This window comes from Scleropages formosus, chromosome 1 (genome assembly GCF_900964775.1).
Source record: "Scleropages formosus chromosome 1, fSclFor1.1, whole genome shotgun sequence".
NCBI lineage: Eukaryota > Metazoa > Chordata > Actinopteri > Osteoglossiformes > Osteoglossidae > Scleropages > Scleropages formosus.
In genome coordinates, this window is record NC_041806.1 from 45854201 (window position 1) to 45870863 (window position 16663).

The following is a 16663-nucleotide window of genomic DNA, read 5'->3' on the forward strand; positions in this document are numbered from 1 at the left end:
CTTAAGAAATGTGAAAATTCAAGGGACCCTTGCTCCCTCCTAAAAGGCTCAACCTCCATTTCACAGAGTTTTTCCAGCAGCGAGAACAACAGACAGGCCTCACAGCCCTGATGAAATACTAAAGCATAGTAAGTGAGGTCTCATTACAGAGAGCTGTCCTGGCTCCCAGCCTCGACATTGCCATCTACCATTACAGGATACCTGATACTCTTGAGTGTTACTGCGCTGAAGTGTGTTTGAGTGTCTGCATGACTGGACGAGCACGACAGCTCCCAGAGTACATGGGTGTAAGGGGCTATAAGGACATACCACTTGACTGAAATGTGGTTTGACTTCACATCAGTTTGGGCTCCTTTGTGCAACAGGCTGTGTGTGTGTGTGTGTGTGTGTGTGTGTGTGTGTGTGTGTGTGTGTGTAAGAGACACGCAGGAAAAACAATACAGAATGCACAATGGCAGATGCCTTGGTCCAAAAATCAGGGAAATCTCAGCCTTCTTGAAATCTTTTCATTTGCTGCAATTCACACTTCCGTTTCACGGAGCCCCCATGACATTGCAGCGATGTACGAATAGGATTCTTCAGCAACATGCAATATGTGCTGCCACCTACTCAGACGAAATCATTATTTTGCAAAAGGCCTTTGGTGCATCTCAGAGCTGTACTCAAGTGACCACCTGGCTCACAGGTGTCCTGCGACGGGCCGGGCTCACCGACGTACCACAGTATACATGTGTAAGTTTATTTCAATGGGTGCGAAGGCCTAACAGGGATGCGTGTGTGCCTATGTCCCTTGTTTGTCGAGTACCCACCGCTCTTTGGTTATGCTTCTGCATGAGCCACTCCCCTACCCCTCAAAGACACACCTGGGCTTAGCTCCACCAGGTAGGGCATTTTCTCCGGGGCAAGGGATGTATGCAGCTGTCCATCAATCAACTTGCCCCGTGGGACTCTGTCATCGGGCTTCCGGCCTTTCCTTGGGACGTAGTCTGGGGGTCGCTTTTTCAGCTGAAACACTAGGGTTCCTGATAGACAAAAATAATGTAAACTGCACCATTGGTTGCTTTTAATTGTCCATCACTTTGGAGGAAAGTAACTGCTAAAAGAAAAAAAAAATGTAAATTAAACACCTCTAAGCCACCAGCAGAAGGCACTGTAAGCAGGGGTTTTGATGTTTCTGCACAGTCTGTGAAAAAGACATACAGCCAAGTCCCCCCTAAGCTACTAGTTCACATACCTGCAATTCTCATCTGAGTCTGAAATGTGCCTTAGACCCACCAAATATCCCAGAATACCTTTGTCACTGGGCCAGTCTCTGAAGATTTGCAAGGGGCATTCTGTATCATCCAAGATGGTCTCCTTGCCTGCTTTGTCATCAGAGTGCTGGGAACCTGGGGGCAGCACCACCTGAAAACAAAGGAAGCCCACCATACGCAAGTATGTGAATCCGAGAAACCTAGATTAGGCCCTTTAATGCAGCTTAAACAAAACATTCTTGCCTTATAATTTAACTCTCGAAACAACTATGGCACAAGTAAAAGTCTGAAATATTGTGGAAGACTCAGGAACCCAGATTTGTAACACATTTAAGTCCCAAATAGATCTGTTGGTTTGTAACCATTAAATTTTCCTTGAAAATATTTAGCTGTATAGATTGTAAACTACTGATCCATTTTAGTAGTGTCCTTTGATAAAACTGACAAGTAATTTTAACAAAAAGTTTATGCAGTCAAGTTAGTCAAGACTCTCATAACTTAGGAGTGAGACTTTATTCTTCAGCCAGCAGGCTTATGACTGGAATACAGTCATGTTGTCAGACAGGAAGTGCATGAAAGTTTCAGAAGCACACCTGGCTAAGCACAGCACTGATGGAATATTACCGACAGCCCAGCACCCAGAAGCAGCTAATGCGTTTCCTGTGTCAGCTTGAGACGTGTTTCATTTGGGTTTTATTAATGACCTAGATACATTATTAAAATGGTGGTGTGAAGATGCTAGTTGTGCTGACGTAAAGGTCTCTGTCAGAAACACCAGAGGATCTCAAGAGGTTGTTAATGTGATAGACTATTACTGAAGCCGTCAAGCAAAAGCAATAAGAGGAGTTAGTCAGCATTTCAGGAAATTAGCAGAGGACTTCAGCAACACTCTGCTATCCTCACATCCATCCCTGAGTAGCAAGCACATCATTCTGTGTGACCGTGGGCCATGCTGTTTTCCCCTCACCTTGGCAATGCAGTAGTCACGGGGGTTCTCCTTCTCCAGTCCATATTTCTCCAAAGCCTCAGCCACTGCAAAGTCAGCCATGTCTGTGGTGGAGAGCAGGATAGTCTTGTAGGGAATGTTTGGCTTCAGGCTATCTGCATAGATCCGCAGTGTCCCCCCTAGGGAGTTAGGGAATAAAACAATGCAAGTCACCCATTTGTATTGAAAACAGGCATACAATTTGTTCAAACATGTATTATCAGCAGCTATTAAGAGTCAAACCAGAAGAGAACACAAACATGCTGATGTACTGCCATTCAAAGAAGTGAAGAGTACAGGATCACAGGCAAGTGTAAATATCCTTAATAAAACAGCCAATGGTGCTTTACATCCAAGTTCGATCATCACAGTGCTTTATATGTCATCATCATGGCTTGGCTTCGCGAACGAAAATTTAGGAAGGGGGCTGCCCACATCTGCTACAAGCTTGCGCTCCTTATATGTATCAGCAAGGTAATAGGAGTTCTCTTTTTTTTTTTTTCTAAACAAACATGTTACACCTGATTTTTGTAATGAAGGAAACACTATTCCGTCAAGAAGCTCAACCACAAATTGAACAGCAGGAATCTGTGGCTTTAAGTGAGCTGAAGGAAAGGGTCTTTCCAGAAAAATATTTTCCAAAATCATTTTAGCAGCATGTTAATCCCCAAGAAAATGGAAAACCAAAATCCACAAAGACCAAAAACATCCATCTTAATATTGCCAGTTTAACGCCCTTCATCTGGGGTTGTCGCTAAGAAGATTAGCGCACTAGGACCTGTGTTTGACCAGTACCTAAGTAGCTCACTCGCCCAGAGGCTGAGGCATAGTCTCTTGACATGTGTATGGCCTGCCAAAAGGCAAAATGCTCATAGATGCAAAAAAAAAAAAAAAAAAAAAAAAAAAAAAACACACAGTCAGCCAGATGTGAGCCTCACAGCTGCCCTGGCAGGAAAACCAAAATTGAGATGTGTTCCATCGTTGGTTCTATAAAATCCGAAATGGACAGATGAAACAATCAACACACACTTCATTACTACAGATGTCCTTGAAATTGTGCACTGAAATTAAGGCAAAACTAGTAAAGGCAGGCTGGAGCTCTTACATCAGCCTGAAATAAAAGGTCAGAAAAAGCCCACCTGAGTCAGGGCGCCCATCACTGCTGCGGAATTCCTGCATCCTCTTTTCCAGTTTCTGCTGTCGTCGCCTCTTCATCACCACCTCAGGATTTGAGATAGTTCGTGTGAAGCTGGTCTCCGGCATGTCCTTGTACACCTCAGCTGCCAGTCTGGAGTTCTCACTAGAGGGTGGGGGAGATGAGAAAGAGAAACACTGATAACCACTACTTGGGATGGCAGGAGGCTGAGAAAGCTCACCTGAAAGGGGAGGGACAGGAGAGGAGAACAGCAATTGGCACAAGGATACAACAAACAAGGATGAGGGAGTCACAGATAGTGGTATGGAGTCTTACCCATCCTCTCTGCTGGGCGCATTCTCATCCCCGTCGGGGATACGAGCAAAGGCCTCTTTCTCCCGCTTCTTCTCTTTCTTCTTTTCCTTCTTGGAGAGTGTCCGTTTGAAGTTCTGGATTACCCCCTCCTTCTCCTGCTTCTCTGGACCGTTAGTCTGTGTCCGCTAAGAGAATCGAGTGAACAAACCAGGTGAAAGTGGGTCAAGCTGGGCCTTATAAGGAGATGTACTTAATTTGTGTACCATGTCAAAAGAACGAAGAACCCCATAGGCAGGGGGGGACTCCATGTGTCCCGGCCTTTTCAATCAGAAAACTGTGAATGTTTAACATTTGGACAATTTGAAATGCGTTCTGCGACAATGAGCACAAAACGCTATGTGGCAAACAGTTGTTAACGGAAAAAATTAAGCTGTGACAACTGTATTCAATGCTCTTCTGTTTCGAAATGTAATTTAGTTTACTGAGCTGTACCTCACTTTGAAGAGAAGCAGATGCCAAATGAACAAATGTAAATGAACAATTTCAAACACCAGGATCCTAAAAATAACTTTTTGCTGATTTTAATGTTATTCTGTGCGTACCCATTTTGAATGTAAACAGGTGGCAAAAGTGGTTAGAGTGATTGCCTTGAGATCCCTGACACTATTGTAGTACCCTTGATTAAGGTACTTAACCCTGAAATGACAAGGTAAAAATGACTTAGCTGTATAAATAAGTAATTCATTATAGGCATCTTAATTTCCCTATGGGGATTAATAAAAATATTTAATGTAAAAACCTAATATTCTAAGTCCCTCTGGAGAAACTCAGATGAATATACACACACACACACACACACACACACACACAATGCCTGAATACAAATACGTCAAAGCAGCCACAAGCAGTTAATACTCTAATCCACTGAATAGAACACCTAAGGAGTAAGTGCAGCGGTAAACACTTCGAGGGACCTGCATAGCTGCATTTGGTGACAAGACTGGCATGATTGGAATTTGGAGCACCGACACCACAAACACAATCGGTTTCAGGACCTTTCCAAGCGATAGCAAAAGCACTGTCACGCCTCCAGCTGAGACTTAGGGGATCAGGTGACGATAGGAGAGGATATAAAATCCCAGGTCAGAGACCAGAGTCCACAAAAAATGCACTCATCGCTTATTAAAAACATGGAATTAGTGATAATCGGCTTTAACCTTAAAATCTGTTTTATTTGCTGCTCTTTTGTACACGTTTAGCAGGTGCTTGTATTTAAACAACTTGTATGCAAACAACTGATATTAACTGAAGGTACTGTGTTATACAAATTTTTAAAATGTTAAACAGCCACTCCCCATCTGGCATTTGGACAGGAAGCCCATCTAATTACCCACGAGAACTCCTCCCACCTACATCACTTTAACAAAAGGTTGTAAACTCTGACGTTGATGGAGGATCACAGAGCACGATGTATGGGTTTTACCTTCCAGTCACTGGGCGAATCCTGCACGGTGAGTGATTTTAGTGTTCACGAAGAGAGAGCATTAAGTGTTGTGTTCCCTGCCATCTTCAGCAGATCTGACGGGCACCAAGGTCCTGCTGCTCTAACAGCACAAGAGGGACCCCCTTGACAGAGCTCACTGAGCACAGCTCAGATGTAGGAAACACTTTAGGAAGAGGGCAGCTGGGAAAAGCAAGTGTTTGTACACAAAATAAAGATTATTTGGAGGGGCAGCTATGACCCAGAGTTGTGTTCTGCTCTTGCCTCTGGGGAGAGTGCTCAGAGTTAAGAGGTTTGAACAGAAAACCTGCTACTCATCAGGAATCACTCATTTCCTCTATTTTCTTGTTCCAGAAAAAGCAGCAGCTCAGGGCAGATCGAGGAAAGTGCTCACCTTGGGGATGATGTCGTTCTCGTTTTTCAAGACGAAGCGGCCCTCGCGGTCATCTTTGTTCCAGTTGAGCTGTACAACCAACGGCTTTTCATCCAGGTCCAACTTCCTTTCTTCTGCCACAGATGGAGATGAAAAAGGTTCAGCCTCACAGTGGTTACAAAATCAATGCACAGATATCATAGTGGTTAGAACCTTCAGACTCAGAGGTCACAGGCTTGAATCCCAACTCCTGCTGTAGCATGCTTGAACCAATTATATACCCTGAATTGCCCAAGTAAAAATTACCCAGCCGTTTAAATGTGTAAATTATTGTAAACAGTTTAACACGGTAAGGTGCTTTGGAGAAAATCTGCAGCTAATATAAATTAATATTCAGCACACAGACTCAATGCCAAAGAAACACACCAGGTATGCTGATATAGTTAAACTACTAATAATGATTGAGGGGTGTGTTAAAGAACCTGAACCTGCAAACTTAGTTACAAGTTCTTGTCCTTACCATTATCAGTACATAACAAATAGGAATTAAACACTAAATAAGGCTTCATTTGCTCCCTGAGGGAATGCAGAGATAAGGACATTGGAAATGAGACTTGGAGAAGGACTCAGAGCTCAGACAAATGAAGTCTGACAGACATTAGCATTCTTTCGCTTTGCACTGAACCCTTGTCACACCCACGCAAGTCAGCTACATGCCAGCACTGGCTAATAGGGCCGATCAAAGTCCTAACTGTCAGAACTTCACGACCTTCCCAGTCACCACGTGGGCAGGACCAGGCGGGATGGAAGGACCCCTCACCAAAATGTCTTGACCTCCAAAGGCCCCCTGCCATTAGAATTAAAGCAGCTGCTGCCCCCCTACATTTAGCCTAAGAATTCAATTGAATAGAGAGCAGATCCATCAGCCACCTGCTCATAGCTTGATTGGATTTCCTCTCCAAACACCCAAAATCAATGCAGCTTCATTTCATCTAGTTGATTACCAGACACTGTTTGCCAGAGAGACTATATCTTATCATTAACCATTTGTGCAATGCAGGCGCACGGTGGTCCAAAGACTTCATCTCAGAAACATAGATTGTGAGGCAGGCTACACCCTGGATGGGACAACTGTACATCGCAGGACAGTCACACTCATTCACTCAAACATACATCCAGTAAGGGCAATTTAGAGTCAACAGCTCACATAAAACATGTATTTGGACTGTGGGAGAAAACCGAGCATTCCAGGAAACCCACAGGAACAAGGGGAAAACTTGGAAATTCAATACAGACTGAGCCAGATTCACACCCACAGCCCAGGAGCTTTTGGGCACCAGTGCCACCTGCTATATGACCATAACTGGTTAAACTGGGTTACGAACATGTAATAGATTTAACAGAAGCTACCATTACTGAAATTGGACCTCAAACACACTGATGCCCTAAGCAACATGAAGGACAAAACTCAGTGTGTGAACATTCAACTTTCACATTCAAAGACAAGACCAAACACCCAAGACAAATCATACCCATCCAGAGGATGGAACTCACCACCACTGACGTGGACCTCATAGAGGGAGTACTTGGGCGATGACAGCATGCGCATGTCAGGTCGGAACTTCTCAGCCAGCGTCTCTATGACATCTTGAGTGGTGGCCGTGCTGGACACACGGATGCACTTGGTGGCAAAATTTCCTGCCACACGGTCCTGGAAGTAGAAGCGCATAACACCATGGAACTCCAAGTCCTGTGAAAGGAAAGACAAAACATGAGATCAGTCATGAGTGGATTTCCTTCTTGGACACATCATTGCTCCCCAGCTTCGCAGCTCCAAACCTGAGGAACACAAAGTGCATTGGACATGACCATTGTGATAAGATGACAGACCCCTTCAATTTCTCTATCACTTTTCATCTGCAGTCTGGCCCATCTCAAAGTGCCTGGACTGAATGAGGAAGAGGTGAGCATATTTCTTTCGAAGCAAAAACTCAAAGTTGATGGAGAAATTAAGCTTTAAGAGATGGCCTCCAACCTCCAGCACTATCAGGGTCTCCCCAAAGCTGCTATTACCTAACAGTATAATGAAGCCACCACCTTCTGATCAATTAAATTCGCTGCACAGTTCTATAACTTCACTGCATGGGCCAGGGCAGTACTAATCAGCACTACCCGTGACCTGACATTTTCACTCAGCTCTCTTGGCTAATGAATACAGAGTGGCCAGCAAGCAAGGAAATCATGGGCAGATCCCCTCACAAAGCATCTCGTAGCATTTCTTCCTTGAGTCTCACTGAACTGCTGCTTGCCCACCCCAACGGTCAGTGACAACAATGGGTGTGTGCATCTGGGGCAGAGCCAGGCAGAACAATAGGTGTCAGTAGAGTCACCGTGTGTTTCCTCAGAACATGGCAAGCTGCTTCCTGCAATCACAGCAATCAGTGTTTTTCAGAGCGATTCTGTCTACTCACTCACAAAGAAAACTAAAACATCAGACAAAACCAATACGTAAAACAGGCCACGAGTGAAGCGGTGTTAAACGGAAGGTTCTGGACTTCGCTATAAGGCTCCGCAAGGGTTTGCGTTCGTTTCACGTTGACCCACGAGATTGTGTCAGGACCTCCACATATGCACAGGAATGTCTTTGAAGTCCACTCTCAGTGAGGTGCTTGGGGAATCTCTGGACAATGTGGAGAAGAACGCTGGCTGACCTTTGACACTTAACCTTACAAACCCTAAAATATTGTCTATGGCTCCAGTGTCCCTGTTTCAAATTGCATTCGAAAAGGGTTTTCTCTGTTACAGTGGAACTAAAGAGTACATACATGAAACAACAAAATCTAAACTCCCATTATCTCAGACTAATGTATTTTACTCAGCGCCTCCGCCCCAAATCCCATGGACTGCACTCACATCCAAAAAAATTCCTTTTAACTGCCATATTCAGCTTTCTGGAAGAAAAGAAAAGAAAAGAAAAAAAAAAAAACAAGCACTTCCCAGGACTAATTTAGAGGGATTTAAAGTAAGGCTGCAGGGCAACTTCAAACATTAAAAGGTTTTCTTTGCCCCTCAGCAGCAATAAATTTTAGACTTTGGACCGTTAGTCTCACACAGTTTTTAAAACTGCTTGCGGATTTACAGCAGCCATCTAAACAAGCTGAGTTTTTAGAAATAAGTTCAAGAAAGAGCTCGTCAAGCTCCCCATTTGTCACACTGCTGTCAGTCAAAACTACGCTCCTACACACACACACACACACACACACACACACACACACACACACACACACACACCCCCTGCACGCATATTTCCTCAGCTGTCCAGCAGGTGGCAACAGCATTTCACTGGACTTCACTGCACCTGTACTAATGCCTTCATTCTCAGAATGCACCCAAACGCACTTATCAGGACTGTCAGAGCACTGGGTGGCTGCAATAAAGCCTCATTTATAAATTCAAAGCCTCATCCTAAATGTAAACAATCCTGTGTGGAATTAAACATACACTGGCACTGAAAAGGCTGAATAGATGGAACCCGTTTCCTACTGCGACTGATAAGTCGCAGCTCCCCGCAGCAATGCGGATACCAGATACCAAGTAAAAGGTCAACAACTCCTGGGAAAAAGGGGAGGGAAAAGAAAAACCATAAGAAAGTGGAAAGCTCATGGGTTAGCGCCCTCATCTCAGAGCCATTTTTAAAATGCAACACATTTTGAGTCTTAGACTTTATTCTCCAGTGCCCCATTTAGGACATTTCTGGAACACTAATGGAGGGGTGAGGAGGAAAGTGCAACATTTTCAGTAAAAGACCTGATAAAGTGCTACCTCACGACAGACCCACCCTTGAGAAGAAAACCCATGCTGCCATTCTGTTCTTTTCTGAGGCCCAGTTCTCGCATGTTGACGGCAGTCAAGGACCACCGGTACAGATGGCTGATGATCTGAAAAGCTTCCCTGGCTACAAAAAAAAAAAAAAAAAACAAAAAAAAAAAAACAAGAGGTTCTGAGCTTTCCACTCAGAACCTTTCATACATCACGTCACAATAACGTGAATGGCTGTCGGGAGCAGCCAATGCATATTCATGATCTGCTCTGAACATCATTTTCTTGAAAGTGCTAACCCAAAAAGGTTTAAAGAAAAACAAGCATTCTCCTCCACCCACATTCCAGTCAGGGGGCTCCTCTGCATAAGAACGCAGCCCGTGGCAAGCCGATCCGAGCGCGGGTGCACTGCGGATGAAGGTTGCGAGCATCCCAGCATTGCACAGTCATTCAGGGAGGTTTGTGGTAGATCTGCTATTAACAGGAAAGCCACAACAAGCACATTTACACATTAAGCCAAGCTAAACTATTAAGTTAAGCTGAATGAAGGAACTTAATCCTTACTGCAGTGTGGTTACGGCGTGCTGCTGTTTGTGTTCAGAAACAGCACCCTCAGAAACACTTCCCTTCTATTCGGAAGTGGCACATTTATTCTAAGAGCTTTAATAGAACAACAAGAAACAAACTAGTACTGTTCTCCAAACAGAGATGATGGGGTGGTCCAAGATGATGTGTGTATATGCGTGTTCCAACCAGCAGCTGTCTGAGCTTTTCTTTAGATGCTTGTATACAGGTTGCAGAGACCACAGTATATTTACATTCATTTAGCCAACGCTTTTCTTCAAAGCAACTTACACTTAAGCTACCTACTATTTGCAGATTTATACAGTTGGGTAATTCCTCTTTACTGGTGCAATTTAGGGTAAGTGACTTGTTCAAAGGTGGTACAGCAGTAGGTGGGATTTGAACCTGTAACCTTTGGCAGCAGCTGTATCCACTATGGTATCAGATGCTCCCACACTATTTCTCAAACCCAAAAATTTTAACAGTGATTCATGGCGCTTTCGTGACTACTTTCGAGGTATATATGGCTGCATCGAGTGCTACTTGGGGGGCATGCCAGAACGGCGCTGCACCCTACTGAGCTACCCTCTGTTCATGTACACAGCCACTCAGAGCTCCTGTGTCTTCTGACAGAGGGAGGTGCACAAGCAATCTGCTTTGTATGACATGAAAATCACTAGGCCACCCACTCCCTTCAAGTGCAGCAGACATATCCCTCAGACAAAATGAAAGGAAGCCAGGATTTTACTCCCGAGACTGGGTTTGATGCTCTTACAAGCCATTCAAAGGGCCGTAAGTGGGTAATAAGGTTGGGATTGGTCTTCATGGTGACCCACAGGTTAAGCAGAAGCAGAAAGCACATCTGAAAAGAAATTTAACAGAAGTTTAAAGCAGTGTCCAGCGCGACTTGTCTTCGAGGTCATGCGTTGGTATTTCCGATGTATTACTACTAATCAGATGTTTGCGATGGTTTACGTGACAAACTGGCTGTGAAAGATACTGTGTAAACACAGCACTTTAAGCCCATAAACACAAGCCGAGGGAGCTGGCTGAACAAAACAAACAGACGGCTGGTCTGTGACTACCTCCATGACCCAGAGCTCCAACTTCCAGTGTCCCGGGAAGCAGTCTGGAAGAAGGGTCACATTCCTCAACTAGAGTCATGCAGCTGCTCTTTTTAAGTGAAGCAATTGAAATCAAGTGTCCCGCATAAAAGTTCGGGACATAACAGCAGGGCCCGCTCCCAGGTTCCGAACCTTTTCTTCAAGTCATTAACCACCTTGTCACCTGGTGTTCTGCCCCAGGAGAGCTGTTCTATTTAAAGAACTTTCACTACAAGAATTAGATGTTGCCTGACAACACTGAAGTTCATCAAGAGCACTGGGTAGTCAGTGCACCAGGGAAGCCAGGAACCGTAATTCAAAAGATGCCACACAACACATGCCACAGCGAAACAGACAAAGAAAGACCAAAAAAGCCACACAGACCACATTACATCATGCACCAGTCTGGATGAAGCGCAAAAAAAAAAAAAAAAAAAAAACCCCACAGATGACATCACCCCATAGAATCCATGAGGAAAGCTCTCGTATTGCAAACAGGAAGCAGTCTATAGACTGATCTACATTGTGCCAAAAGGGCATGTGATTACTGTGGCTAGGTAACACTTCGCTGACTACATCCCCACTTCCTGCCTGTCTACTTGGAAGAGGGAGGGGATGAGTGCTGGACTGAGCCATCCTGCATCTGCATGAATATGTCAGAAAATACACACCCTTGGGTCAGACAACCGCAAAACGTCTTTAAGACCCTTGGTAACTTTGTAGAAGAGTGACTGCAGCTAATGCGCGTTGAGTCTTTCTACATTTGCCAGAGCTAGTCAGTTTTTTATTATTAATGTAAACTCGCTATGAACCCATTTCTTCCTGACATATTTTTCTTCAGCTGACTGACTAGAAGATTTTCAAGTTATTCAAGTTTCCAGGAAGCTGCTCACTGATGATCAGCTAATACATCATTTACTGCAGTAAGACCTCAAATCTACCTTTCACTAACTGGAACTACTAATGTTGATCTACTGCTTCTCAAGATATATATCAAAAGTCATTAAATTGAAGCACAACTATACTCTTGTGAATTACAAGGATTCACAATTACTGAAAAGTAAATAAAACTTAATTTTACTCTCTTATCCAAAAAAAAAAAAAAACTAGGAAAATGTACACATCACAACTCTGGGCACCTTTTGGGGCAAAAGACATCTAACACTGGGACAGATGGGACTAGTTGTGGAGAGAACTGCACCATGGGGACAGACATTGTGACATGGACACTTTCAAACATTTCCGAACCGCTTGTCCCATACGGGGTCACAGGGAAGCGGAGCCTACCCGGCAACACAGGGCGTAAGGCCGGAGAGGGAGGGGACACACCCAGGACAGGATGCCAGTCTGTCACAAGGCACCCCAAGCAGGACTCGAACCCCAGACCCACTGGAGAGCAGGACCTGGTCCAACCCACTGCGCCACCGCACCCCCCTATTATACTTTCAAACATATCATAGTTAAAAAATAAAGACACCTTGTAGGGATGAATAATAGGTGTGGCTTAAATACCAAAGTCACACATCTTGATGGCTAATGGATTCAAGAGCTAATGGAGACTGCAATCCCTATGAAGTAGGTGTGGAGATGGACTGAGTTCAGCCAAATACTAAAAATAGAGGCAATCTTCTATCTGTAACCATGGCAGCCTGGGAGCTGTCAGACTGACAGTGGTCCTCCACACACACTCTGACACAACCGCCCCTTCCCTAGGGGCATCACATGTGTGTCATATGCTGCTGCCACACCTTCTCCTCAACAGGAAGGAACCCTGGGGGGAGAAGCGGATCCCCATTTGACATATGGGGACTTTGTACACACAGAGACAGAAAAATGCTCAGAGCCTCACCTTCATGGTTTGAACAGAAAATAACCTTGAGCTTGTTTTGACTCAAACTGAAAAAATACCACCTATAAAGCATTGTATTAAAAGAAGCAAAGCACTTTAATAATTTAAAAAAGTATGTATTTATGATGCAAACTTGCACCATCTCTGACCACAAAAACCAGGGTAGTTCAGATGACTCTTCACAGAGAACTATAAATATCAAATCCAGAATATGAAACATACACAAATACACAAGGTTATGTGGAGTAGGGACAAGCCTCTACACCTACTTACCCACCAACCCCCTAGGAAGGCACAGGGGTTATGGGAGTAACAAAAGGCTCCACAACAAGGAAGGTTACAGCACTTCAGAGGTTAATGTGGTGTGTGGCAACAAGAGAGAGGAAGGAACTCAAGAGACAACCCACTTCCCAAGAGGGTTTACCCATCATGCAAACCCCCAGCCCTGATCAAGCACCCCTGACTCCAGCTTGTGGGTTATTTATGGAAGAAGTGGGAGAGGAGTTGATGATTAACATTTCACAGGGGATATGATACCAGGGGGTCATGTACAGTACACTCTATACACCCTACATTGACCAGTCTCCTGTTCTCCCAACCTCTCCCTGCAGAAGAATGTCACCCTGTACTTATTTCAGCTTTACAAACACTGAGATTGAGCAGATTTTTGGGGGGGAGGGGAGAGAAAAAAAAAAGTGTTCTTACACTATACAGACCCAATTCTGGAAAACAGGCTCATTCTTTAAAAAAGTAAGTAAATAACCAGTAGTTTACAACAGGGACTTGCTAACCAGAAGAAAAACAATCCCCTAACCCATGAAACAGCTCCTACTCAATCACTGCCCTCCCTCTTTTACTCCTCCCCTCCCAGAGGGCACCTGCACATACCAATGGCACCACCATTGTGGGATCTTACTGTCAATGCCATCGGACCATCTACCCTGTGTGAATCTACACTTCAACTATGTCACGTCGCAAGGCCTTACTTTGGGAAACTGATTTGGAGTGTGGTAACAGACACTTCTGGTGTCCTAGTAGTCCATTCTGATCTGTTAGAGGGAGGGCACAAAAAAAAAAAAATAAATTCAGAGAACAGAGCAAACATCATGAGGTTTAATGGGTGGGAGTCTGCATATTACCCATGATCATATAAAGACAGCCATGTGGCATTGTCAGATTGAGAACTGCATGACAGAAAATCAGATCTCTGCATCCAGATGAAGCCATACGTCACCACTTGGCCCTGTAACAAACGGGAGCACTGACCAGACCATACAACAGCACACTGTAGTAATACTGGCCTGCGTGCATGCGTGCGTACTGCTAGAGTAAATCAGCAAATCTGATTATAAGGTTGTTTGTGTGCACTGAAGGATTAGCGTTCCTCGAGTCTGGGCCCCTGTCTAAGGAGGCAGCCAATCGTTAAGGGGTGGGGGGCTGTGCAGCTTCATTAAAAACACAGATGAAACCAAACAGGTTGAACAAATTAATGATGCTCTTAGGGTGACAACCATTTCTGACTTCTCCAATGAGCCCTGTAAGCTGCAGCAGAACACAAATAGTGCAAGTGTCATGTCAGGAAATTGCCTTAGAAAGTGGTTTACAGTATACCTCACTGAAGTCTTCAAGAGCCATTTCAGAGATACTTCTGCATCACTCTGTATGTATGTATGTATGTATGTATGTATGTATGTATGTATGTATGTATGTATGTGTATAATATATATGAGCATGTTTCAGTAAACCATGCCTACGGTTGAAAAATCCAGCACCTTCTTTCACTTATCTAAACTCAAATATCCCCAGTGTGAGATGAGGGACTCTCACTTAAGACTGCAGGCAATGTCTGATCAGGAGGAACAGGAGAGATAAGGCCACGCCCCCCTCAGATAGTAGAGACAGCACACTCCACTGCTTCCAACCCGCCAGCCTGAACGAGCTGTCAACACCCAGCAATTAGGACCTGCAGTTGAGGAGCTAATGGCTGGTGTGGCCTACCGGTGGAGACGATTAGCACTGCCTGAAATAAACCAAGGCAGCCCACGCTGCCATCAAGACAGTGACAAAGCAGCAGGACCCAGGAGAGGAAGGGGGAGGAAATCATTAAAACGCAACAGCAGGGAGAGGAGGCAGACATTGAGATGGATTATTTTCTGTGCCTTCTCCATAGAGCCACTGTGAGATTGGCTCCAAACACATTGAAAACAAGCCTGCTTTCATCACAGCACCCATAGTGTACAGTTGAGGCTAAGCAAAGCAGAGTCCTTAGATGCAACTCTGATAGGAGGACTATGCTGAAGCCCAAGTGCATGTGCATTTCTTTTCTGCGAATCAAACTTTGAGAAGAAAAAACACCACAGCTGTCACAAAGAAAACATGCCTGGGGCACATTGGTGTACAGTGTGTCTACACAACCAAGACCTTACATAAAGAATTCTTCTGGCTTTACAAATATAAAAACTTAACGTACAGAGGAATAAAAAATGCAGAGAAATACATTAAAAATGGACTTAATCGAAAAGACATGTAGGGTTAGCTGCCATTTTTAGATCGTGTATCAGCTGTCTATCTGTTCTTGAGCGCATAGTCATGAATGAGGCAACCAACTGTTTTTCTCGCTGTACTGACTGAGTCTGATTTAGGCACACAAACTCTGCTCCATGCTAGGGAGGGGTCATATTGCCCTGGGGGGAGACACTAACCGAACAATGGAGCCTTTCACGTAGAGCACTTGTTGCCCCGATGAGACATATAGCTTCCCAACACAGCGGCTATCAATTCCATCGTCAGGACAACTTCTGCAACCACTGTTTTTGTCATCCCTCAGCTGTGGGGGATTACTAAAAGTGAGCAATAATCAGCAGGTTCCATGGGCCTAGTGGTCACACTTGATAGCATACAGGCTGCACAACAGCCTCTGCCATGTGATTCACAGCAGGAATGTGGGTCACTGTGTACGACTGCAGAAAGGCCAAGTCTGTCTGTACAGCAGCTATTGTTCCCTAGGAGACAGTGGTACAACAAGGTTTGAACAAACCTAGATAATGATTGAAAAGACAGTGACAAAGCTATAAGTGGGGCTGGAACACAACTTGCTATTTCAGCGTGAAAATACTTGAGGTAGCCATGTAAGAAATTCTTCTCAGCACTAAGGAAATGTGTGCTTGTTCCACAAATGTCTGGACAGGAGATGTTAAAACTTTCTAACCAACCATTTTGGGATATTCTGAAATAAACTGGAATGTACTGGTAGTTATATATGCATACCCTGGTTCTTAATAAACAGATCACCCTAAACCTAGTCGATTTACCACACACCATTTGCTCTGCTAAGGAAAACAGGAAGCAAGATCCTTCACATTTTCATGATCATCAAAATAACTGCCTTAATGCACTTTTGCACTGTATGTTTTTCCTCTTGAGGAATCCTAATCCTATAGGAACAGCATGTAGCGTAATGGTTGTAGCCACTACTTCTGGTGTTGGAGGTTGTAGGTTTGAGTCTTACCTCCAGCTGCAATACCCTTGAGCAAGGTACATACCCTAAATTTCTCCACTTAAAATTATCCAGCTACATAAATCACTGTAAATAACTTAACACTTGTTACCTACACTGGAGAAAAGTGCCAGTTAGATGACTAACAAAAATCATGTAGTTGTGTGCACCACGGCATGGCCTCTCAAACCAACAACCCCTTACCAAACACCACACCTGTGCTTCCAAAAGAATTTATTTTCACTTATGATTTATAAATATCTCTTCTTG

The 16663-nt window shown here is 44.2% G+C and overlaps 1 protein-coding gene across 18 annotated transcripts in view; it reads right to left on the reverse strand.

Moving 5' to 3' along the window:
- The window catches only part of afdna (afadin, adherens junction formation factor a), an 84141-nt gene that overhangs the window by 39361 nt on the left and 28117 nt on the right, over positions 1 to 16663 (reverse strand). For 12 of the 18 annotated variants that reach the window (XM_018742476.2, XM_018742474.2, XM_018742479.2 and 9 more), the window contains exons 2-8: positions 7117 to 7312; positions 5584 to 5696; positions 3710 to 3873; positions 3378 to 3538; positions 2221 to 2378; positions 1293 to 1404; positions 864 to 1022 (exon numbers count right to left, since the gene is read on the reverse strand). In XM_018742476.2, coding sequence (XP_018597992.2) covers positions 864 to 1022; positions 1293 to 1404; positions 2221 to 2378; positions 3378 to 3538; positions 3710 to 3873; positions 5584 to 5696; positions 7117 to 7312 — 1063 coding nt within the window. The remainder of the gene's footprint in view (positions 1 to 863; positions 1023 to 1292; positions 1405 to 2220; positions 2379 to 3377; positions 3539 to 3709; positions 3874 to 5583; positions 5697 to 7116; positions 7313 to 16663) is intronic. The other 6 variants (XM_018742480.2, XM_018742477.2, XM_018742475.2 and 3 more) reach the window with 1 other exon arrangement.